The sequence below is a fragment of the Nannobrachium achirus genome, assembly GCF_963921795.1.
Source record: "Nannobrachium achirus genome assembly, chromosome: 2".
Taxonomy (NCBI): domain Eukaryota; kingdom Metazoa; phylum Chordata; class Actinopteri; order Myctophiformes; family Myctophidae; genus Nannobrachium; species Nannobrachium achirus.
The window spans coordinates 69,583,018-69,606,722 of NC_137811.1; the positions used below are offsets into that span (position 1 = coordinate 69,583,018).

Consider the following 23,705-nt stretch of genomic DNA (forward strand, 5'->3'; position numbering starts at 1 on the left):
ACATAAGGCCGTTCTGAAAGTTGCGCGACTCCGCATAACGGAGCAAGCTGCCATGCTTGATACAGCCAGGGAGGCAGCACAACAACAGACAGCCACGCTGAATGTTGCAAATAGTTTTGTAATAATGCTACAGAAGATTAATACAGGACTAGAGCAAGCAAAAATCCAGGAAAATGTTGAGCTAACTTTGGCCAAACAGCAAATTTGTAAATTACAAGACACAGTCGTTGAACTAAAAGTGTGCATTGCAGAAAACTCCACACTTAATAGTGTGAAATTGCAAATAACACAAGATAGTGTCAGCCAATTGCAAAAGAGAACTGAGTGTCTAGAGCAAGGTAACTGTATCAGCGAGGATGACTTGGTTGAAAAGGTCAATGACCTTGTCATCAGAGTCCAAGCACTCTCAGGTCAACCTAGCTATGACAATTACCAGGCCATGGGAGTTACCCAGCCACCCCAGGAACAAACACAGTGCCATGCACTGAGTGTTTCTCCCTCTATTCTGCAGAAGGCACAGGGAAATCTCCCTGCAGCCTCACAGTCACAGCAGGGTGGCCAGGCACCACCGATTTTACGACGGCAAACCCCCTTAGAGCCACCTAGCTCCAGTCACTACCCTGTGACACAACATCAGCCTCCTGCAGTTGGTCAAACCGCTCAGGCTGATAACCATGTCCATGGACATGCCTCAATTGTCTTGCCCACCATGTTACCGTCTTTTCAGACCATGCCTCCAGTGGTCAAGCAACCTGCCCTTGAACCATATGCCCATAACCAGGGCCATGACACATTGAATGCATGTGGCCCAGGCCAGCCACAGGATGCCCTACTTCAAAGCAAGGGCAACCTGCCGCCACAACCACTGGGTAATACTGATTTATCCTTAGTTGTACAAGGCATCAATTATTTTGATCCTAAGCCTGGCGACGCTAAAGATGCCCACATTTACCTGGAGGAGATAAACCACAATTTAGCCTTGAATAACTTCGACAACGTTGATGCAAATACCAAGGTTAAATTGATTTATCTCACCGCAAACCAAGAGGTAACAGGTTTTGTCAGGCGACAGAGTGACAAAGTTAGAGCTAACTGGCCTGTTCTGTGTGAAGCAATAATCGACGAGTTTGCAGATTATCGAGCATTAGAAGGCCTGTCATCTGCCGTGCGCGTCTGTCAAAACAGAGGTGAGGATGTGGACCGATTTTATAGCCGTTTGAGGATTGCCTATTTTGGTCATCGAAACCTTCCTGGTATGGAGAAAAATGTATATTTCAAGGAGTTGTTCCTACAAAATCTACATCCATCTATTAAAAGACACTTAGGTATTGGTATTGATTTGAACAGTTTGTGTGCCACAGAGCTACGCAATCTGGCGCGTGAAGCTTCCAAAAGAGAATGCAACGAACCTCAGACTCAGAGTGCATTCTGTGTCCCTGACGACACCCAAATCGATAAATGGCAGCCCAGACAGTACGACCACAGTCGGTCTAGTCGGGACTCATCATGTGACCCACCCTCAAGAAGTGTCTCGAGTAGAGCATGTAAGAGCCCTGAATTTGTAAAGGATCTCCCATTGGAGTCTCGGCGCCAAAGAAAAGCCCGTAGATATGATGAGAGACGAAAATCAGGCCCAGCCCGTGAGAATTGGAGGGACACTATGTCTCCGAACTCGTACTATGCCTCCTAGAGTTAAGCCAAACACGGCGATAATTCTTATGCATGTTTCACATGACACATTTTCACAGTAGTTTGTGTGCCATGTGTAACATGAGGGGGGTGAGTGCATATACCGTATTTTTCAAAAATTTAAAACTTTTTTTGATCACAAATATTTCTCTGTGCAGCTCATTAATCTAGTGAAATAATAAAGAGTCAACAGCCAAATGTGTTCATAAATGGTAGATCAGGTTACACAAAAGTCATGGGCCTCTCCCCAGACGCTTAACAAGTACTTTTGTGTCTCACCTAACTAACCTCCAATGTCATTATATGACAATGAACATTTTCTGTTTGTGTGCTTGAACATTTTACTAATCCTAGGTGGACTAACAGCATGTTACTACCAAGTTACACTGTAACTCCACCCAACTTTAAGTGTGTTTTCTCCTCTTTGCCCTAATGAAGGTGATTTACACTGACAGTATTGCATGGTTGTTCAGTCAACAGGAACTGGACTAATTCAAACTTGTAGTATTGTTTATCCAACTCAGCTACCATACTGTATATAGAATTGTTGTCTCCCCACTCATGCGACACAGTTGCCTAAGGGGGGTGCCTGCTTATTTCTTATACGTACCTCAAACTGTACTTCTAACAAAGAATGAGTTATAATTGGTTGTCTTTAAACAGGAAGTAATTAATTATTATCCAGGCTAACACATAATCCATTTCCTTATCTTCAAAGTAAATCAGGATTTAGTCTAGCGTACAACCAGCCAAACTCTTCTTTGAGAGAAATAGCGTTTTTGTTTCTCTGCTCTTGTGTAACCAAGCCAAAAGGTATACTGTATGTATATATTCCAGCAAGCCGTGGTAGAAAAGAAAAACGGATGGAATATCTTTGTGTTAAGAAATGATGCTTTTCATGTCAATCTGGTACACAAAAACAGAGACCTGTGAGGGTACTCGTTGGAAAACTTACTAGCTCTCAAATCTAAGTCACAAAGTTACACCTCCTCACATATATTTAGATAGTTTGTAAATTATTCAAAATCTTAATTGATATTGTCCTAATGGATGTTTTCAAGTGTACACCATATGCTTAATCAACTTTCGACTTGTGTGAGCTATTAGGTCCACTTCATTAGGTGACCCAGAAGCCGCCTTGTGAACTGTGTATTCTTGTAATGCATGTTTAGGAGTTTTTACTTTTTGTTCTGATTTATGGTTTTCATGCAATGTGTTTATGACTGTCCTAATGCCCTCTCCGAGAACTGTCAATTCATGATAAAAATACTGTCTTTCGATCAGTCGTATCCATTGTCACTAGATCAGATTAGTAAAAAAATAATAAGAGTTGCCATTTGACATGTGTATATAACTGCTACGACTTCTGTGTCCTAAATCCTGCTCTCATCTTTTGTGTCATCAAAACTCTGTGACTTCAACATTCCGTTTCGTCTGACCTTGATGACACAGGGGGGACTTGTAATGATGATCCTGGATCAGTCACGGACAACAGAAGTATGATTTATATATTAATAAATCATAATGTACACCTTTTGTGTTATGACCTGAACACAAGGGAGAGACTCTCTTTTCCTTTTAGAGGAACAAGGAACTCCTTGGCTAAACCAACCCCCATACTTTTCAGTGGAAGGGGAGACTTTTATTGCCCCTTGGAATGTTTACCTAGAGATAAGAAATCATGCCAACATGGGTTTCCTCTGCCATGCACTATTCAGTCTCTCACTGACTGAAGACAACCAATGGAAAAACATGGAATGTGATGATAACTTCTCAATGAAATGACATTTATAACATTCAAATATATGGTGGTATTGCCATATGATGTACATCAACTATACTTTGAATTTAACGAGTACAAATATGTTTTTCTTTCTTTATTTGACTTTTATCATCATGTACTCTCTACACAATTTGAAGCAATGATGTTTGGTATCTGTACAAGTGCATATTAATGATGATTACACATTTCTGGTCAGATGTAGGAAATGAATGTTCCTTAGAACTCTATCATAGAATTTAGTTTTCATTTTTGTTCAAAGAACACAGACACTTCTGCCTCCTCCCATTGCGGTCCTACAGACTAAAAGGGTCCGCCTCCCATTAAAAGCCTGGACCTTTCAGGACCAGGCAGTTCCCCATTGACTTGAGTTCAGACAAGCAGGGAGGCAGGATCAGACTTCGGTCTCCTGCACCTTCTCTCTGCTCAGTTCTTCCAAGACTCCTACCAAACTCATAGCAGAGTCGACTCAGGTCCTCTGTCTGTGAGCTCAGCTTCGCGCTCAACCAGCAGGGACTCGAGAGTTGGACTCACATCCTCTCGCTGTCTCTCCTGCAAAGAGATCACAGAGTGGGACACGCATTGTCCTCTGTGGCCTCATCTACACAGGGTCGACACACGTCCCCTGCCAGACTCTCACCAGCGGCCGGGCAAGTTACCCTGCCTCTCTGACAGACTCTCTCGACTAGTGGGATTGGAGCCAGCGCTCTCTCACTCCATCGACGGCAAAGACACCAGACTTGGGTGAAAACCCTCAAAGATACCTCCAGCTCTATTCCAGCAGCACGCCTCAACTTCCAGCCTCTTCTCTCCTGCCCAGAGAGGGAAGCACGTCGACGCCCTGCTCCACCAACTCCAAGATGGCCACCGCCACTCAGCACATGGAAGCCGCATGGGCCGACGCCTTGCTACCATGCTAGCAGCTACACGACGCAACACCACATGGTCACCATCCAGCTCTAATCCTCCTCCTTTTCTCCTCTCCCCATCCTGCTAGGCTGCTAGGCTAGCAGCCACACTCTTCATCTACAACACGCTAACGGACGCGCCGAAATCAGATGTTTGCAGGCAAGCAGTTTCTCGTGTCAAGTGGCAACCATTACAGTGTGTAGTGCAGTGTAGGGGAGATATGTTTTATTGATGTTGTTTGACTTTATTTCTTTTATTCCCTTTTATTAGGATGTACCCATCTGACCAGTTCTGCTTGTAGATCTGTCTTTTTCACAGCATACTTTAACGCACATGCTTTTGGGTTTTTAACCTAATTTTGACCTTTTATCCTTTACTCCATTTATGGTTGTTTCTATGAATTATTATATGCCTTTTTCCTTTTTAATAAATGAGCATTATTGATAAGGGAATTTGTCATTTTTCGTAAATATTCATATTTTGCAGTATGTATGCACAGTAATGAACATTTATTGCAACTCTGCCAAGAACTCACGCTTAGAACTCACAATAGCGAGTGAGTACGAGTGAGTTCTCACAATAGCGAGAACTCACAATAGCGTGATAGAAAAATTATGTTTCATAATTTGTTTTATGAAATATTATTTTTAATATTACGATCTATTAATACTGTATCCATATTCAGTATTCATATGTTCGCTACATGACTATTTCTGCTGATATAAAACAAACCTGTGTTGAGTTTTAATTCCCATCGCAAGCAATCATGATACAACCTGGGCGGATGGATGTGGACGGTATGAAAAGTGTGTGCGTGGCTGCGTGCGCGCGCCTGTACATGTGTGTGAGTGAGAGAGAGAGGGAGGGAGAGATGGAGAGAGAGAAAAAGAGAGAGAGAGATCTGTCGATCAGCAGCTGTCTTTCTCTTGGTCACCCGCTGCTGTTCCAGACGAGGGATCCCAGAAAAATATCAAACATGTTTGAAAAGAGTCGGGCTGGTCCAGATCGCCCTCCGAGCCACTCGGCGGTGCTCAGATTGAATCCGTGAGCCCTCACGCTAGAAGACATTTATGCCCGATAGTCGGGCCCATTTCAGTCGGACGCAGCCCGATTGTCGGGAGGGTAATTAAATAGCCCGATTATCGGCTAGTGTGCGGCCAGCTTAAGGGTTCATAGATGGTACGAGAAAAGAAAAGACGAGAGTTAAAATGGTTTCATTTACTGCTTTCTATTGTTTTAGCGATTTTAGTATTTTGATTTCAGTGGGTGCAGGATAAAGTGGCTAAATATGTCTTTTTAGACACAGTAAGCCAGCAATTTCATTGTTACTATTTACACCGGCCCCCATAAGTCACATCTGCCCATGAAAGATTGCGGTGCATCTTGGGAAAGAGCTTATTGTGTCTAAAAATACATATTTATCCACTTGCATTCATGCCCCCAACCCGGGGAAATGCATGCAAATCAAAATTGTTAAAATAACTAAAACGATAGAAAGAAAGAAATGAAAACATTCAAACAAAACACTCATATTGTATTTTCTCTAATGACTATCTAAAATATGAACCCTTGGTCCTTTAAAGGATCCCTGGTATAAGCCAACTCAAGAGAGACAACACCCATAACAAATGGGTGGTCCAGTCGCATACATACTGTATGCTCTGATGCCTGACAGTGTGTCCCGGGCTCGAGTCGCGTTCCTGAGGACCTTTGCTGCATGTCACTCCCCCTCTCTCTCCCCATTTCCTGTAATTCTACTGTCCTATCAATAAAGGTATAAAAGCCCCCACAAAAAATCATCTTAAAAAAAAAAAGAAAAAATGTAGGGTAAACAAACAAAAAGTAGACACTACCTTGCTAGTTTTTGTTAGTGAGACTCATTTAATGGTGTTTAGTAAATCTAGGCTACTTGTGATTACAGTAAATATTATGATCCTTATTAATAGCGTTCACATTTTGATGGTGATAGGTTTAACTGACACTCATCAAATTGGAGTTGATTGTATGAAAGTTGAGTTATAGAGTTACCAGTAAAAAGATGCTAACAGTGCTGGTGTTACCAGGAACAAGATGCTAACAGTACTGGTGTTACCAGGAAGCTAACAGTACTGGCGTTACCAGGAACAATATGCTAACAGTAGTTCTTGTGGCACCGTTACACAAGTCACCTTCACAGCATCTACTGTCAGTGATTTCAGCGATTCCAGGAATGATAAGTGTTGTGGACCCAAACTCACACCTTAAGCTCTTGGAGCCGCAGCCCTTCCACAGCATATCTATACCCTGGAATTCTCCTGTGAACACAAAACACATTACTGCAAACCTAATTGTTAACTAATAACCTCATCTAAAATTGTCTCCAACCAGCCTGTCCCCAGTGTATTGTGATTTGACTTTTGCTTTTAGGCTTCCATAGACAATATCAGCCTTAGCTCTTTCAAGAAACAAGTGTTATTGTCAAACTGAAGTAACACATTTGAACCACTCTTCTGTTAATACGTTATTTTCAATACATAGATATTGGTAGATGTATTTATGTATGGGTATGTTTTGTGTGCATATACTATTGGAATGTATACTTTACAGTTTTTCACGATTGTTAACACACATTTTTCACTACACTAACGGCTTTTTCAAAACTGCACACACAAAACTGAAAACCTCACACACAAAATGCTAAACCTCACACTCCCTTCCCAAGATGATCACTTTGCCATCAAATCACTTAACTGTGTTCACAAAATGGACTTGTGTTTTCATTTGGTACACACGCCATATTTTCAAATGACACATACCTCAGTACACACAACTAAGCATTTGCTGCACACTACCAAGCATTTACAGCACACTGGAGTGCAAAATTGAAAACACACCATTGAATTGGAACACATCATATGAATGACATTGACTCTGGAGTATGAGCTATTTCTCCTTTTGTAAAATGACTCAGTGTTGGCCTACTTTTTTGATATAGTCAAACATAAAACTGCACACAAATATCCATCCAAAAGGTTTTATTTGGGTACATGATTTACAGTAGATTTAGGCATCATGCCTCCGGACAGAGATGGGCACAAAATATAAAAAAAGGATTTTGAAAGAAATCTAAATACTTGGTCAGTACTTGGTCTAATATTGACCAGGATAGTGTCACCAAGATACTATCCTGGTGACAATATCCTGGTATTTGTATCTTTGTATTTCAATTCATTTTTGTATTTTGTGCCCATATCATGCCTCTGGTTCCTGTCTCAATGTTCAGTTGTGCAACAACTGAACATTGTGTCTAGTGTTTAGACAACAAGGTGCTTGTGTAATTGACATCAGACTTGAATGTGTAGAGTTTTGAATAGTTGTGTGTTGTGTGTTGATACTTTGAGATTTTACATGAGAAGTGTGTGCAACAACTCAACATTGTAGTGTTTCGACAACAAGGTGAATTGTAATTGACATCTGTGTGTTATAGGTTGATGCTTGTGTGCAACAACCAAAAATTGAAGTGTAAAGAAAGAAAATCCGAGTCTAATGCATGAAAAGCGAGTGTGAAGTATAGTGCCAAATCAGGTCAAGCTATAGGTACATGAAGTGAAGGTTGTGAAAATTGTGCTGAATTTTAGATTTTTGTGTTAACAATCGTGAAAAACTGTAAATCCTATTACTAGACCGTGTATCTGAACAGTACTGTCATGTCTTTATATGCAAACAGTTTTTTTTTCTAGAAAGTCGAGAAATGTTAACATTCTTCTGAGCTGGGGAATTTGACATACAGTAGGTAAAAGGAGAGGCAGTCATACAGTATACATTTAATTAGCTTATTTTACCTTTTACAGAGAGGCAGCGATCCTGATCCCCAGTACATTGCAGTATTGCCATGTTGATGCATTTGTCGTCTTTGCAAGTGTAGCACTTCAGACCAGTGGGAGAAGGGTTGACAGGAGCTGTAAGGGTTAAATGTTGTTTGAATGTTATATAGATGATCGACCACTGGGTGAGGGTAATTAATAACATACATTTTAACCTGTTTTGTGTGTGTGTGTGTGTGTGTGTGTGTGTGTGTGTGCGTGCGTGCGTGCGTGCGTGCGTGTGTGTGCGTGTGCGTGTGTGCGTGTGCGTGTGTGTGTGTGCATGCGTGCGTGCACATTAATCTATAATAAATCCAACCCGAACTGAATTAATCATATACAGTGAATAATCTTAATCAGTTACATCTAAACCAACAGCAGACTGTGCTGTTCCCATTCACAGTTGTACAGTACAGTGATTATTGTGTTTATACAAAATATACAATAGAAGAGACCACATGTTTATCATGTACTGTAGATACTTACGTGTGGGATATGGGTCATTGCAGAGGTCAGTTTGGCAGCACTTGGTGTAGGCCGAGAAGCCAAAGTTCAATGAGGCGTTATAACACCCAAAATCTTGCACGCAAGTCCTAATTTTCAATTCCAGTTCAACCTCACCTGAAAACAAACAAGATATTAGTCTGGCTCTCTGGCCATGTCTTAATCACACTATTGAGACTGTTATTTACCAGTAAGACTCCCTAATCGGGAGATAAGCGACTGTCAGGTCGCAGCGTGATTTTAGAGCAAAATGTGTAGGAGCAGTGTCCAAAAATGTGTTTGAAAAAAACGGCCTGATGGTGGCGCTATATGGGACAGATCCATGTTGATGACATGAGTGTAGACATACTGTGTAGCGATTTGCGTGATTATAGGGCAAAGTCTGTAGGAGTAGTGTCTAAAAATGCGTTTGAAAAAATCGCCCTGAAGGTGGCGCTAGATGGGACAGATCCATGTTGATGACATGAGTGTAGAGCAAGTGTGTACCGATTTGCGTGATTTTAGGGCAAAATTTGTAGGAGCAGTGTCCAGAAATGTGTTTGGCAATAATCGGCCTCATGGTGGCGCTAGAAGAGGGCCATGTGAGAATTCATGGGTGGAGGTTGTAGTTTGGCAGGCAAGGACTGTGTGTGCAAAACTTGGCATGGATCGGGGCAACGGTTGCAGAGATATGAGCAGGGCAAAAGTGTGACGTGTGATGTCTGTGTGACTGACAGACAGACAGACAGACAGACAGACAGACAGACAGACAACTGGACTCCCTAATCGGGAGATAAGCGACCGCCAGGTCGCAGCGTGATTTTAGGCCAAAATGTGTAGGAGCAGTGTCCAAAAATGTGTTTGAAAAAATGTGCCTGATGGCGGCGCTATATGGGACAGATCCATGTTGATGAAATGAGTGTAGACATACTGTGTAGCGATTTGCGTGATTTTAGGGCAAAATCTGTAAGAGTAGTGTCCAGAAATGTGTTTTAAAAAATCAGCCTGAAGGTGGCGCTAAATGGGACAGATCCATGTTGATGAGATAAGTGTAGAGCAAGTGTGTACCGATTTGCGTGATTTGAGGGCAAAATTTGTAGGAGCAGTGTCCAAAAATGTGTTTGAAAAAATCAGCCTGATGGTGGCGCTCTATGGGACAGATCCATGTTGATGACATGAGTGTAGAGATACTGTGTAGCGATTTGCGTGATTTTAGGGCAAAATCTGCAGGAGTAGTGTACAAAAATGTGTTTAAAAAAATCTGCCTGAAGGTGGGGCTTAATGTGACAGATCCATGTTGATGAGATGAGTGTAGACATACTGTGTACCGATTTGCGTGATTTTAGGCAAAAAGAATATTGTAGGAGCAGTGTCCAAAAATGTGTTTTGCAAGAATCAGCCAGCAAGAGCCGCTGATACAAACGACCTACGGCCTGGTCGCGACTTAGGCCACGACTTGGAGGTCGTAGGTCCCGGTTCTGGAGGTTTTGCGCGATCTCGGTCGTAATTCAGCGACCTGGGAAGTCCGCGATCGAAACTCTACGCTTGCTAAGGGAAGGGACGCGAGTTTAGAAACTCTACGCTTGCTAAGGGAAGGAGCGCCGCGATCGAAACTCTACGCTTGCTAAGGGAAGGGACGCGAGTTTAGAAACTCTACGCTTGCTAAGGGAAGGAGCGCTCGTTTTCAACAGCGTCGGCAGGTTAGCTACTCAGTGTCGGCAGGTTAGGGTTAGGGTTAGGGTTAGGGTTAGGGTTAGGGTTAGAGTTGGGGTTAGGGTTAAGGTTAGGGTTAGAGTTAGAGTTGGGGTTAGGGTTAAGGATAGGTTTTGGTGCACCTCGCGCGGTCCAAGTGACTACAATGGAGCGCTTCCTACCTCCGGTTCAGCCAATCACAAGCTTCAAAAGGTTGAATAGCGCTGCTGCTCTAGAATATTCTGCAAAAAGACCTTTTAAATACGACCGCGGACTTCCCAGGTCGCTGAACAACGGCCCGATCGCGCAACAACGGCCCGGGGACGACCGAGGTGGCGCAACCACGGCCGGGGGTCGCGAAACTAGACCGGCCGCGACCTAACAAGTATGTACCGCGAACTACGACCTCCAGAACCGGGACCTACGACCTCCAGGTCGTGGCCTAGGTCGCGACCAGGCCGTAGGTCGTTCGTATCAGCGGCTGTCTCTCGAATCAGCCTCATGGTGGAGCTAGAAGAGGACCATGTGAGAATTGTGTGGAGTGGAGGTTGTGGTTTAGCAGGCAAGGAGTGTGTGTGCAAAATTTGGCATGGATCGGGGCAACGGTTGCGGAGATATGAGCAGGGCAAAAGTGTGACGTGTGACGTGTGACAGACTGACTGACAGACTGACGACTGGCGGACAGCTGGTCGAGGTTTTGATAGTAACTGTGACCTGACGGTCACAATAATACAGAGGTTATACCGCTTTTGCACATACCCACTGGTAGTGTAAAAGCTGCTGCAATACAGTTCATGGAATCAGGAGGACATTCTCGCTCTGTTTCAGTGCAGATTCCTAGTGGTCCAGGCATGCACTCATGGCATCTCAAGGCATATCCTGAGACAACAGGTTGAAGACAGTCATAGGTTGAAGACAGTCATGTTACAATTGCAGACATCCCACCTCTCCCGGAGGTTCCGTGAGTCTCCCACTCCCTAGAATGTAAATCCCTATTCTCCTTCAAAACAAGTCTGAAACCCCATTTACAGGTGGCTGCAACTCGAAACAGGTAAAAAAGGCCTAACCAGAGAGACATCTACATACATTATATTGCCACACAAGGGTCACAGACAGACAGGTAGGCTACATGGGTGCTCTGATAAACCCCTCAACATATCGGTCAGATTGGCATAACGTAGGTGGGATACTAAATAAACCATCTATAGATCTGCTGCTTTCCAAAACTTTTAGTTTTTTTAAACATTTTAACAACACAAATCTTAATCCTAACCCTGACCCTAACCCTAACCCCATGAAACTGTTTGAGAACTACTAGTTTAAACAACATCAGGAAGAAAGCCCATAAGCAACTACACTTTAGAGACAAGGTTAGCGAAGTCAACTACACAGGTTTGAGTGCCAAAGAGAAAAGGTTTTGACTCACCTTTTGATATGAGCAAGATGACTGTCACCATGGCAACCAAATGAGTCTGAAAGAAATAAATCCTAATGAGAAACCGTTTCAATTGGAAAACAATTGCTTTCTTGGGTCAAATATTTATATGCGATGAAACATGCGATTAATTTCGATTTATTGATTCATTACAAAGCCTCTAATTCATTTGAATATTTTAACAGTCAAAGTATAGTAAAACATTTTCATCTATCTGAGACAGGGCTTAAAGCGACATTTCACTTTAAAAAAAAAAAACATTTGGTAATTTTATCGTCTACTCAATTAGGGGAAAAAAATACAATAAAATGATTATTAAAAAAGTTACAATGGGTTTGTATAGGAAGGGGCGTGTCTGATGAAATGAATATCAAATATCTACAGCATTCAAGTAAATGTATTGTACTGTTACTGTCCATTGCCCATAGCAGTCTGATATTTAGTCACCACCATAAAGGATAGTGTGAGTCACCTTTGAATCCATGCTGTGCTGTGGTCTTCTGTTCAGGAGTAGAGATGATCAGCAGACTGGTAAAGGCTGATGGGTGATGGAACAACAACCATTATCCAACCACACCCAAAACACTGCCAACAACCACCTAAACTTAACACTCAAAACACTCTCCTCATTGACATAATTTATAGCCTACTGCACCATGAAACAGGTACTCAAAATCAAGACTTTTAGCACAAAAAAGAAACCTGAGTAGTAGACAGATATGCTTCCATTTTGACTCTACTTTGGAGGGCAGAATTGACACTGTAAAATTATAGTTCACAGTATTAGTAAATATCAGTTTGTCTCTCTATACATCCATTATAAGATCAGTATGTCTCTATACATCCATTATAAGATCAGCGTGTCTCTCTATACATTCATTATAAGAGGTTCTTATGGTGACTTACCGTGTTCTGTTGATACTTCGAGGAGAGATGAGCAGTCTGTCTGCTGTCTTGCACCCTCTTTATAAGAACCTGTGTGTGTGTGTGTGTGTGTGTGTGTGTGTGTGTGTGTGTGTGTGTGTGTGTGTGTGTGTGTGCGCATGCGAGTGCGCATGCGAGTGCGAGTGTGCATGTGTAGGGGTGGCGTGGGGACACATGTGGAAGTGAAAGTAGCCTATATGGGGAAATTATATATGGGACTATATTGAACCCAATGTACCAAAGTTTGGAGTACTTGCTTTTAAAATAATGTATGCAATTACAGGATGACAATTTAACATGCAACATTGTTTACAGTATTATGAGGGTTACACCGAGACACTTTTGCTCTGTTTCTTTCAGATGACACATCTCCTACTGTAGAACGTGTTCAGGATTGCAGCTACAGTAGGTTGATATGGATGCTAAGTAGGCCAGTGTCCGAGGGGCACGGGTCTGTATAGTAGTAAGCCTTGCCGAGCCATGAGGCCCATAGGGCAGGAGACTATCCCATGTTTCTGTAGTGTGAGGCAGCTTGATACACCCCCTGGACATGATGCTAGTATGTCGCAGGGACTTACCCTCAATCGAGCCCTTGATGCTGAGTGCCAAGCAGGGAGGCACTGGGTTCCATGAGTCTTTGGCATGACACAGCTGTGGATCGAACCCCAACCTCCCGGTCTCAGGGCAGACATTCTAACCACAAGTCCATTGAACTGGCGTACATTAAATACACAAATGATTTCAGGCAAGACAAATTGCATTTAAACTAACCTAAAACCCAGTCCTCCATATAGTAACTAAAACCAAACCTACTCTGGAGCCCAAAACCAAGACCTTCTTATATTAAGCGTTGAAATGTCTGGAAGTTGGAAGTCGGTGTAACTGACACTCATGGCCGGTTTCTGCTCTAGGGGGGCCACATCAGAGGATGGTTGTGCTGTGAGTGTTAAAGTAATACCATGTAACTTTTTTTACAAAACAAATCTTAAAATTGTCCTAACTGTTAAATCGCTAAAGTTTTAGAACACCCACTCCGTTATTTTCAGCTTTTAAAGCCTTCTCTTTATATGTTTTCTAATGGCCAATCACATCGCGGATCATACACACATGATACACTACCGGCCAATCACAGCTTATCTGCCGTGTCTTCAGGAAGTAGCCTCGCTCAGCTACAGTGTTTACCATGGTGAAGGATTCTTAACCTCTTAATCCCCAAATCCTGGCCAGAAAATTACGTTCTACCATGCGTTCTACACCTCCACGGATTCGTATCCGTTGCGGTGGTTTGCGGCGGCGCTCCGGTTGTCCGCGGCGGTGGTCCGCGACGACTCCGGGCGAAAAACGGCCGAAAAAAACAATACCGCTACTGACCACTAGTTTAGCAACTTACACAGTATAGCTTTAAGTAAAACTGTAGCAAAATGCAGTTTTCTATGCATTTTGGGGAGTTTGATATAGTATGGATAGGTTTGCGCACTTGGATGAAGTATTTCTGCTTTCATGTAGATAAGGGGTCTTCAATGATTTTACGGCCAAGGACCTATTAGCTGATAAAGAGATGAAGCAGGGACCCCATACTGTATATTCGTATTTGTTAGAATGCTTTCCATTCTGTCATACAGAAACGTGAATGGCGCTTGCATTGTAGCCTTGCATAGAACCTTAACATTCTGTGCAGCTCACAACCCAGACATCATCATTGAAATTGTCAGCCAGCTCTGTGCAGTTATTTTGATTAAAATTACATGCATTGCATAATAAAAAAGAAAAGAAAAAAGAAAAAAACAACTAGAAGCAGTGCTCTTCCGAGCACAGGTCTCCACCAGGTATGGTAGTGGTAGAGGACAGTGAAGTGTCAAAAAATGTGTTTGTCAAAAAACAGCGCTATAAAAGGCTGATGTGAAAAATGCAGGGTTTTCCTTGGCCTCTAGGGAGTGCGCTTACAAAGTTTGAAACTGATCGGTGGAGTTATAGGTAAAACCACAAATCGGCCTGTTATAGCGTCACCATGAGGATGATTTAAAAAGATTTAAGTGGCATTTCTTCCTCGACCTAGTGGGAATGTGTGTGTGCGATTTCATGATAATTGCACTTTGCGTTTGTGATTTGAGGCATTTTGTTCAAAACGGCTCAATCCTACAAACTTTGGAAGCCAATCTTAGCCAATCAGGATGGAATATGCAAAGTCTGTAAGAGTAGTGTACAGAAATGTGTTTTTCAAACATCGGCCTCATGGTGGCGCTAGAACAGGCCCATTTGAAAAATGTGGGTCAGAGGTTCTGAATTGGCATCCAGGGAGTGGGTGTGCTCATGTTGGCAGCGACCAGGCCAACGGCGACTGAGATTAGGTGGTAACAAACTGCGAGGACGCACGCACGGACGGACGGACGCACGGACGGACAGAGACGAAAACATAGTTCCCCGTGCCTTCAGCTGGTGGAGACTATAGCCATGTTTCCATAAACGTATTCGAATTAGGGAAGCGAATTATCAGAAATACGCATTAAGACAAAGCGAATTTAGCCCGTTTCCATTAAACTGGTGAAATGCGATTCTTGGGAGATCCTGCCTGGGTCCGTCTAACCGACGTGCTGTAAACACTTCCCGCGGGCTTGCACACAGTGCACAGAGCTGGGATGGGGGTGATTTTTTCAGACCGAGAGACATGAGGGCAGTCAGGGCACTGCTGTGACTCGCTGCACACGCATCCCGACCCAGAGCCGGTCGCGACGCACCACCGCGGAGAAAGTGCGGCCGGCGGGAACACAGAGCAAGCGACCCCGGCCGGGGCGCCCCGAGGGGCGTCCCCGAGGCGAGGCGGCCGCCCCGCCGCCCGGTTGAGTCCTCCGGGCAGACTGCATCCTGCAGCATCGCAGATGCGAGCTGCTGTGAGCTTGTACGGACACTTTTGGCACGCGCAACATGGTGTGATGACGAAGGGTCACTCCGTGTGTAACAACCGGTTTGTTTTGTGGGCTAACGCTATGCAATGGATGTTAATTAAGCGGCGGGGGAAAGTGTGATAGGTGGACGATGTGGACCAGAACGTCATATTTTAATCGCATTTATTGTCTGACCCGTTTCCATTCACTTATGCGCATTTAGTTTATTCGATAAAGCCTCAAAATCCTCCTCCTCCAAGCGGATAAACTTTTTTGCGGATAATGAAAGTTTATTCGCATTTTGAAGTGTTTCCATAAAAACATTTTGCGAATAAGCCGTTAATGCGCAAAAAGTGGCTTTATGGAAACGCCACTAATGACGGTCTTGTTGAACCACAGTTGCTCTCCACCCTGCAATACAATGTCTGTAGGTTAGGTTGCTTTGCTCAAAAATGATTAGGGCTTATCTGTGGATCACTATCATCATTCATTTTCATATTTCATGATTTTTTTCAGCTGCGGCCAAGAGGTCCCTGATTTTCATCTCCAGGAGTTCCGGCAAGAACTTCAAGCCACTTTCATCCCTGGTTTTGGGGGCCACCAAAAGAAATCAAGCTTAGGACCACCAGAATCCTAGAACCGGCCCTGCTGACACTTCCAGGCTGTTGGGTTACCCCAACGAATATCAACATGTCCTTCGCCACTAGACCTTTACTTTTTTAATTATTTTTGGGGGAGCTTTTTCTGCCTTTATTTACAGGTATACAGTAGGTCAGGGGTTTTCAAAGTGGGTGCCGGTGCACCCTGGGGTGCCGTGAGATAATTTGATAATATTTGGAATGTATTTGGACACTTAAAAAAAGTATTTCGCATCATTTTAAACTTGAAGTACAAAGTTATTTTCAGTCAGTGATTTTCAGTCAGAGACCATTGACAGTTCTAACAAAAATGGCTATTATTTCAATGTTTTGATCGCAACATAATCACTCAAATATTGCATAAATATAAGGTGCTAGGAGTAAAAATTATGAATACAATGTAGGGGTGCCTCGGATGAAAAAAAAAAAAAAAAAAAAAAAAATATATATATATATATACAGTATATATATATATATATATATATATATAGGGGGAACCCCTGCAGTAGCTTAACAGGAAAGGTGACATGCAGTGAAGGTCATCAGGATCGGGACTTGAACCCACGACAGGCTGTCAGGCCTAGGTGCCTGGACCACTACCCTGCGGCCCAGGCCAGACCTTTGCATTTTAAAAAAGGCACATATTCACTGGCTCTGGTGTACATGCTATGTGTTCCCAACCAGAGTAAATACTTTTTTTTATTTAGAAAGCTTTGTACGTCTCCATGTAACATTGTGAACCATGGTCAGTCTTGTCAAGTTGACCCTGTGTTAAGGGCCTTTCACACTGAGCACTAACTAGCCCATAACTATATTGTTCACCATTTTTATGTTATTTTTGGAGCGGTGAAAGCGCTCCCAATAGACAGGTATGTTTGTGGCTGGCTGGCTATGTGGCTGGCTGGCTGGCTGGCTGGCTGGCTGGCTGGCTGGGTATGTCTGTAGCCTGGCAATACCTTGAGTGGCCACACAAGTTAAAGGAGGGGCGCTGTTGTGCAGGCACAAACACACACACACACACACACACACACACACACACACACACACACACACACACACACACACACACACACACACACACACACACAGATTCACCGCTCCACTTCGAACCGAGGTTTGATTTTTCTATAGTTGGTGTGAAATCCACTTGACTTAGAACACATTTTAAAACTATATTTGTATACCGTAGTTATAATTAGTGCTCAGTGTGAACGGTCCTTTTTACACAGGAAGCCAATTTAGATCCCAAACGGGCTCCTCCCCACATGGGTTCTCTTACCCAAACATAGTATGACTCTAATACGTCTATTCTGTGCTTACTGCAACTTTACCTTGAGTGACTTTGTGAGGCTCTCATACCACAAGGTACAGGCAATAACTACAGTAGCTAGGGCAGACAACCCAGGGTAGGCAACTTAAGGCACAGGTGGCCAACATTGGCACAGGGGAGGGTGATCACTGGCACACTGGCGTAACTGTGTATAACTGAGTATAGTTAAATATTCCCCCCTTACATTGGTGAATGTAAATGTAAATGACATACTGCTCGTAATTCTACAATGATGCAAAATCTGATAATTATGTTATTATGTACTGTATTTGGACGATCAAAATCTGTTAATATTTTATGTTGATGTGGTTTCAAAATGTTGATTTAGCACACTGACTATCAAGCAAATAAAGAACATGGCATTTCACGTCAAAAAGGTTGCCGACCACTGATGCATAAGTGCCTTATAGCACGTGAGGCGTTAACCATTGGTGAAATAGAGAACTTTTACCACTGTAGCGGAACAGAAAGCAGATGAACATCCTGTTGTTCTCTCTGACTATAACAGAGACAGATGAACTCCTTAAGGTCACATCTCATAACCTTTGTTGCGACCGAAGGTCGCAGTTTACCATGAGAAATGTCACATCTCCGTGTAGATGTGTACACATTTTGAAGGGTTTCTATGGGTTTGCTGCTCTGACATCATGCTCTGATGTCACTGTGATGTCAGGGGAACCAATCTACCAGAATGGGTTTGCCGCTCTGACATCACGCTCTGGCTTCACTGTGACGTCACACTAACATAATCCCTTTTATGCCTATATATGGAGTTCCCTGATGTCATCAATATTAATATTAATGATGGGTGGTTGGAATGGGTGGTTGGGAGTGGGACTGAGTTACTAGGGCCGGGTTTTTTTTATCCTGCATTTGAGGAATATGTGGGTCCCTTCCTTTGAAGGTTACTTAATGTTACTTTTTTGTATTATTTTGTTTTTCCTTGCTTTGACCGGCACCTCCTGCAGGGATCTGTTGATGTGCACACGTGATCATGCTGTAGATACTGTAGATAGATATACTATATAGATAGATAAACTTCATATGCACAAGGTCCATATTGAAAACAGATACAAAATAGACAATAACAGCTCAAAGATAGCCTGAATACCAGACTGTTTTCACTCAACAGTTTACAGTTACAGTTTAGGCATTTAGCAGACACTTTTAATCCAAAGCGACTTACAATAAGCAGGTAATACACATCAATAAGCAAGATAATATGTCAGTAAATTAACAACAACAAATGCATAGGAATATCAATCTAGAAAAAAACAATAACATAAGTGGCGTTTCCATAATCTTAAGCACATTAGGGAAGCGAATTATCAGAAATGCGCTTTAAGACAAAGCGAATTTAGCCCGTTTCCATTAAACTGGTGAAATGCGATTCTTGGGAGATCCTGCCTGGGTCCGTCTGACCGACCTGCTAGGCTGGCCATACACTAACAGATAATCTGGCCCGACTGAATCGGGTAGAATTAAACACTACAGGATCATTTTTTCTGATTCTCTGACCAGATAATCTAAACGGGCTCACACTTGCCGTTTTGAACAGTCGGGCGCTCCGCACGCTACAGGATTCTATTCAGATTGAGTCGGGCCTGAACAATGCAATAATACATAATATAATGAATACAAAATGTCACGGGGCTGTTCTGAGAGCTTCGCCTTGCAACACACGCACGCACACGCACACACACACAAACACATTAACGTATTATCCACACAACACACCATCGCATCGCTTCGCGCAATGGAGGAAAAAAACGCTTCAATAAGGAATTTGTGTCCCATTTTGACGATGAGTTCACTTTGACACGTTTCCATCCATGCCTCTGTTACTCTCTCTGACTTTTATACCCTCTCTCTCCGCTGCTAAACTGGTCTGCGTGCTGTCTGCTTCTCATGCCATGGGGCCTGATTTATGATTAGTCGTATGACTGTGTGGCGCACGGAACAGTAGATTTCCAAGATCAAACGGTGTCCCTCCACGCTACGTTGTAGGGTTTGTAGATCAGGCAGTGGGCGTGTACTTGCAAGAGCAACATATAGCGAGTCAGTCTGTCACCCGTGCGCTGTTCCCATGCTGGTAGTGACTATCTGGATATATTTCTGCTGATATAAAACAAACCTGTATTGAGTTTTAATTCCCATCGCAAGCAATCATGATACAACCTGGGCGGATGGATGTGGACGGTATGAAAAGTGTGTGTGTGCGTGGGTGGCTGCGTGCGCGCGCCTGTACATGTGTGTGAGTGAGAGAGAGAGGGAGGGAGGGAGAGATGGAGAGGGAGAAAAAGAGAGAGAGAGATCTGTCGATCAGCAGCTGTCTTTCTCTGACGAACGCTATACAATGGACGTTAATTAAGCGGCGGGGGAAAGTGTTATATAGGAGGACGATATGGACCAGAACGTCATACTTTATTCGAATGTATTGTCTGACCCGTTTCCATTCACTTTTGCGCATTTAGTTTATCCGATTAAGCCTCAAAATCCTCCTCCTCCAAGCGGATAATCTTTTTTGCGGATAATGAAAGTTTATTCGCAAATTGAAGTGTTTCCATATAAACATTTTGCGAATCAGCCGTTAGTGCGCAAAAAGTAGTCTTATGGAAACGCCACTATAGGCAGACCACATGCACCTAATAAGTAAAACACTTCTAAAACCTAAAAATGCTATCTAGCTTCATGTATGGTCATTGAGGGAAGGGAATGTTACAGCAGTGCTATGGGTTTAGGTGGAGTCTGAAGAGGTGAGTCTTCAGTCCACGGTGGAAGGTAGGGAGTTAGTCTGTTGTTCTAAGTGCGACAGGGAGTTTAAAGCGCATATCAATTAAAAACATATAAACATTGCCTCTAGTGTTTCCAGAAACATGAGTTATGACCTTGTTTCACTCTGTGTGATCTCTGTTAAAGGAGTGGTAGTTCACCCCCAAAATGACTTTTTTTCTATAAATTACAGATTTGAGTTCAATTACATTTTTTTGTAGGCCTATTTCTCACATTCCTAAGACAACAATCTGATTATAGTAAATTTACCTCCATTGATTCCGGATGGGGATCCAAATGCATTCGGGTCAGAGATCAAACAGGATGTGATGTTTCAATGAAGTATTTAGATCTTCCAACTGTATATGTCAAAGAGTGGACTCAAACTCACAATCATCAGTTAAAAGAGTTGTGTTATTGTCTAGTAATTTCTAGAGAACTACTCAACATGTTCCCTCGTTATATCATATCCTCCTTATTTCCAAATGATAGATTAAAACACCCATTCTTACTGTAATATTGGCTGATATTAAACATGTCTTCTGTAAAGTGGATAAGATCACTTTCAGTTTCTGTACCTCCATGACCTTGAATGACACCTATACACACCTCAGCCCTGGCATTTGACCAAGAGCTAAAACATGTGCACTTCATTTATTTTCATTTGCAGTAAAGACATGAACACAAATCAAAAGGATAACATAATGAAGCCAGAAGGCTCATTTGTCATTTCCACTGTGGCACAACTCACACATGCACACACCGCTGGAGGAGGAAACCATGCAAGTGTACAGAATCATGCCAGCAGTGGAAACCTCCTTGAGAGGGAACTGTAAAAGATCATCATGGATACTTTCAACAATATTGTGCTACACAGTTTAAGGAGTTTAGATACTACACAAAAAGCCTCTACTGCATGTGAATTAATGCGGCATGGTTAACTTTGTTGCTACAGGAATAAAGATCCCTGAACAAAATGAAGTTTTGAAATGAAGTAGGCTATAGGCCTAGTGAATAGTACTTCTCACCATTTTAGAATGCTATCTTGTAGCAGATAGTACAACTTTAATGCTTTAAGAAACAAGAGAATGTTTTTTTTTTAGTTTTTTATTTACAGAGAAATCACCTTGACAACACTTCACAAAACGGAAATCCACAAACACCCACAACTTCACACACACACACACACACACACACACACACACACACACACACACACACACACACACACACACACACACACACACACAGAGAGAGAGAACAGGATGTTTGCAGAGTAGCAGCAGGGAAAGGTTCCAGATAAATGTTTCTGTTTACATTAAATGCGTCATTGTGACAAAGTGACCATACAGTAAATAGTGTTTACATTAAATGTGCATTGTACCCTAATGTAGTGGACTCAAGTATCCCACAATGCATCTGGATTTGTAGGGAACAGTCGATGATCACAAGCTGAGCGCAGGAGGCCACACAGCTAGCCAGTTACCACTGAACAAACGCAATGGAGCCATCGAGCAGAACCACCGGCGAAAGAAAACAACGCGTACAAATGTCCACAGCCTTGTTTTTCTCTCTCTTTTCTTCCCAACCTTCCCAGTCTCGAGGCTACGGATGTCGAGGCAAATGAAATTTGGTTCCAGGGGAATATGGATGTGGAGTGGTATTGTATTGTATTGTTCGGTACAGGGTCACATTCGGTTCGATATTTCTCGGTTCGATTCGATTTTTGGTTCGATATGTTGCACCCCTAATATATATATATATATATATATACACACATAAATGCACGCACGCACGCACGCACGCACGCACGCACGCACGCACACACACACACACACACACACACACACACACACACACACACACACACATTCCTTTGTGGTTCTTACACCTGAGGGAAGAATGTGTAGAAGGAACAGGAGACGACTGAGGAAGAGGAGTTTCCATCTTCTGCTGCTGAACAAGACAAGGACAATTCACCCTGAGAGAGCTCAGCACACTGACACATTATCATAGACTGGTCAAAACTCCTCCAAGAATTACAGTAAAAACACATTATCAGAGAGACAAAAATGCTATAGAATTACAGTAAACACACAAAAAGGAGACGTTTTTGTTAGTGTGACTGATTTAATGGTTTTTAGTAAATGTAGGCTACTTGTGGTTACAGTACATATTATGATCATTGTGTAATAGCTTTCACATTTTGATGGTGATAGGTTTAACTGACAATCATCAAATTGGAGTTGATTGTATGAAAGTTGAGTTATAGAGTTCAGAGATGAGGAGCAAAATTAAGCAGAAACTGATACTGGTGTTACCAGGAACAATATGCTAACAGTACTGGTGTTACCAGGAACAAGATGCTAACAGTACTGGTGTTACCAGGAACAATATGCTAACAGTACTGGTGTTACCAGGAACAAGATGCTAACAGTACTGGTGTTACCAGGAACAAGATGCTAACAGTACTGGTGTTACCAGGAACAATGTGCTAACAGTACAGGTGTTACCAGGAACAAGATGCTAACAGTACTTCTTGAGGCACCGTTGCACAAGTCACCTTTGCAGCATCTAATATCTTGAGAATCAAGGATTCCAGGAGCAATACATCTTTGGTTCTCAAACTGGCACAAGCTCTTAGCCCTTCCCAAACCTCTCTTGACCAAAGAGTTCCCCTGTGAACACAAAACAGATATATGTACGGGTATGTTGTGTGTACACTGTACTTGCGTATACGTATACTTTAAATCCTATTAGTAGACCTTGTATCTGAACTGTCAGGTCTTTTCCTATGCAAACCCTGCTAATAAAGTATTCAATCAATAAATCAATGGAACAGAGGGGGCCTGGGGGTGTAGACAATAAGTCACGTGGGGAGCAGATCTACAAACTCTCAACATGTCACACTGCAACACATTGTGGGCTTGTACATCGACTATTAAAAAATTTACAATATGTATGGCTCATTACATTACTGTCTGTACTTAATGCTCTATAAAAAAAAATCATTGAACATTCTTCTGAGCTGGGGAATGTGACATGTTTATAAAGGAGGGTCAGTCGTATACATTCAATTAGCTTATTACCTTCCACTGAGACGCAGCGATCCTGATCCCCAGTACATTGCATTATTGCCCTATTGGTGCAATTGTTGTCATTACAAGTGTAGCACTTGAAACCATTGGGAGAAGGGTTGACAGGAGCTGTAAGGATAAAATGTTGTTTTAATGTTATATTGATGATCAGGGCTGTGCATCGACCACTGGAGAGGGGGGAATATGACTAAATACATTTAGCGCATGTGTGTGTTATAGAGCTGGGATCGG

At 42.6% G+C, this 23,705-nt stretch overlaps 1 protein-coding gene across 1 annotated transcript in view; it reads right to left on the minus strand.

Moving 5' to 3' along the window:
- The window catches only part of LOC308308381 (immunoglobulin superfamily DCC subclass member 3-like), a gene marked incomplete at both ends in the record, with an annotated part of 73,459 nt that overhangs the window by 46,165 nt on the left and 3,589 nt on the right, over positions 1–23,705 (minus strand). The window contains 5 exons of the mRNA XM_080753804.1: positions 4,004–4,021; positions 6,618–6,672; positions 12,303–12,368; positions 13,333–13,447; positions 22,268–22,332. Of these exons, the coding sequence (XP_080609930.1) occupies positions 4,004–4,021; positions 6,618–6,672; positions 12,303–12,368; positions 13,333–13,447; positions 22,268–22,332 (319 nt within the window). The remainder of the gene's footprint in view (positions 1–4,003; positions 4,022–6,617; positions 6,673–12,302; positions 12,369–13,332; positions 13,448–22,267; positions 22,333–23,705) is intronic.